The sequence below is a fragment of the Sinocyclocheilus anshuiensis genome, unplaced genomic scaffold (assembly GCF_001515605.1).
Source record: "Sinocyclocheilus anshuiensis isolate Anshui unplaced genomic scaffold, SAMN03320099.WGS_v1.1 scaffold1473, whole genome shotgun sequence".
Taxonomy (NCBI): domain Eukaryota; kingdom Metazoa; phylum Chordata; class Actinopteri; order Cypriniformes; family Cyprinidae; genus Sinocyclocheilus; species Sinocyclocheilus anshuiensis.
In genome coordinates, this window is record NW_015548335.1 from 794,553 (window position 1) to 797,374 (window position 2,822).

Consider the following 2,822-nt stretch of genomic DNA (forward strand, 5'->3'; position numbering starts at 1 on the left):
AAAGCTTATAACTTAAAAAAAAAAAAAAAAAAACATGACACTTAAATTAAATAATTTTATATATATACTGATTTATTCATTATGTGTAATCATGTGTAATATTGTAATATCATGGGTTATATTTTTTTTTTAAATTATGAGCTCTAAAAGATTTTCAGAATTTTTACAACTCTTTTGCTTTAGACCATTTACAAATGTTAAATCATAAAATAAAATGTTAAGGTTACCACTGTATCTTTCTGAAAAAAAAAAATGCAGTGATTAATATAGTTTATAGTTATTTTCAAATATTCAATGTACTGTCATTAGAAAAGAACTTAATTATAGTTTATTTAATTCTAACAAATAAGTTCTTATTAAAAACTAACCAAAATTAAAAATAATTATATATATCGGTATCGGCCAAAATGAGTTGAAAATTATCGGTATATCGGATATCGGCAAAAATCCAATATCGTGCATCCCTAAATGCTTCTGCCATATATTCTACTTTGAAATGTGAGTTCCATGCCGAATGTCTGTTTTTGTTTTGGTCTGCGTGATTCTGCAAACTGCCAAATTAGCCAACAGACTTTCGACACCCCGGGTTGCCAGTTGGTGGAAAACCCAGCGTATTGCCATGGAAGCCAGGAAACAAACTGGGTCAGAGATCGCAGATCCTACCCGACCTAAAAAGCCTCAGCATCCATCTAAACAGCTCTATGACCAGAGGAATTGAAATGCAAATAAAACAATTTATCAACTTGCGCTTGTTCTTGCTCGTGTCACCAATCTGGCAACACACATGAGCATAGAGTCTGAAGAAGAGGGGGCGGGAGAAACAACTCTCCAATATTTTGAATATAGACTGCAATACCCATTTCAGCCACTAGCTGTCAATATTACATACCGCACCTATAAAATGATATTCAAAATCCAACAGCTCTCAAGCTATACACCGTTTGGTTTGACCACTTGATGAATTTTAATAGTTTTAGCATGAAATATAGGCCATAGTCGGCAGCTGTAAAGGAAATGGATGAGCTCTCTCACTGGCAGGACTCAAGGCCCTTGAGTCTCACCCACCTCTTGTAAAAACTGCTGAGATGGCAGAAGTGTGCGAGTGTGTTTGGGCCAATTTAAAGAAATTTAAAGAAGCTTCACACTGCTTTATCCCATATAATGAAAGCATATAGTGACCAAGGGGCAATGACATACATGGCTTCAGATGACATGCGATATGTTATGCAAGTATATACAGTGGGTACGGAAAGTATTCAGACCCCCTTCAATTTTTCACTCTTTTTTAAGGGGGTCTGAATACTTTCCGTACCCACTGTATGTATAAACTACTTGTATAGTATAGATATTCTTATTTGTGCAGAATGTGAATCAGCCTTTACCGGTTACGGAGAGGAGGAGCTCAGTGAAGTTGGCGGCTTTGAAGAACAGCAGGTGTCCAGTGAGAGGAACAGGCTGTCGAAACACACTTCCATTCAGCTCCAGCAGCACAGGAATCCCGGCCTGCACCGAGCCAACAGCCTTATAGCTCCTGCTGTTCACAGAGACCTCCAGCACACACGCCTCACACTCATTGTCTTTATGATCCGTCTGCACCTGGAGGTTTGTGGCATAGGGACAGATTAGAGCAATGCTGGGAAAATACACCAACTAGATGGCGCTTGTACTTTAACTTAAACTTATGTTAAGTATGAAAAAAAAAGTATGAAACTCTGGTTTTGTAAAGTAGTCTTACTGTAATTCCTGTCTCTGCAGCTAGAGGCAGTGCATTCACCAAGTTAGGGCCTTTCTGAGGACCTTCAGTGAGCAAACCAACTACAGCTGCTGAGCTTAAAAACCCAGTGGACTTCTTCAAGGACTCTCCTGAACAGCAAAAATAAATAAATACATATTTTTTCATTTTATATTTACATTATATATTACAATGTTATAAAACAGTAACATTTGGGATGTTAAAAAGTCAAAAGTTTGGGATCAGTAAGACTTGTAATGGTTTTTTAAAGAAGTCTCTTCGGTTCATCAAGGCTGCATTTATTTGATCAATACAGAAAAAAAACAGTAATCTTGCAAAATGTTATTAGAATATAAAATAATGGTTTCTATTTTAATATACTTTAAAATATAATTTATTTCTGTGATGCAAAGCTGAATTTCCATCAGCCATTACTCCAGTATAAAGTGTCACATGATCCTTAAGAAATCATTCTAATATGCTGATTTATTATTAGAATTATCAATGTTGGCAACAGTTGTGCTGCCAAATATTTTTTTGGAAACTAACTTTTTTTAGGATTCTTTGATGGATAAAAGGTTAAAAAGAACAGCATTTAATCAAAATATAAATCTTTTCTAACAATATAAATCTTTGCTATCACTTCTTAACAATTGAACACATCCTTGCTGAATAAAAGTTTTAATTTCTTTCAAAAAAAAGAAAGAATAAAAATGTACTGACCACAAACAAACGGTAGTGTATATTGTTAGAAAAGATTTCTATTTTAAATAAATGCTCTTCTGTTTAACGTGTTATTCATCAAAGAATCCTGAAAAAAGTATCACAGTTTCCAAAAAAATATTAAGCAGCACAACAGTTTCCAGCACTGATAATAAATCAGCATATTAGAATGATTTCTGAAGGATCATGTGACACTGAAGACTGGAGTAATGCTGCTGAAAATTCAGCTTTGCATCACAGGAATAAATTATATTTTAAATGTATATTAAAATAGAAAAACATTATTTTACTTCATAATAATATTTCACAATATTACATTTTCTTCCTGTATTTTTGATCAAATAAATGCAGCCTTGATGAGCATAAG

General features: G+C 34.1%; 1 protein-coding gene across 1 annotated transcript in view; it reads right to left on the minus strand.

Moving 5' to 3' along the window:
* Positions 1-2,822, minus strand: part of phgdh (phosphoglycerate dehydrogenase) — a 12,023-nt gene that overhangs the window by 643 nt on the left and 8,558 nt on the right. Inside the window, exons 10-11 of the mRNA XM_016444412.1 lie at positions 1,736-1,863; positions 1,383-1,596 (exon numbers count right to left, since the gene is read on the minus strand). Coding sequence (XP_016299898.1) covers positions 1,383-1,596; positions 1,736-1,863 — 342 coding nt within the window. The remainder of the gene's footprint in view (positions 1-1,382; positions 1,597-1,735; positions 1,864-2,822) is intronic.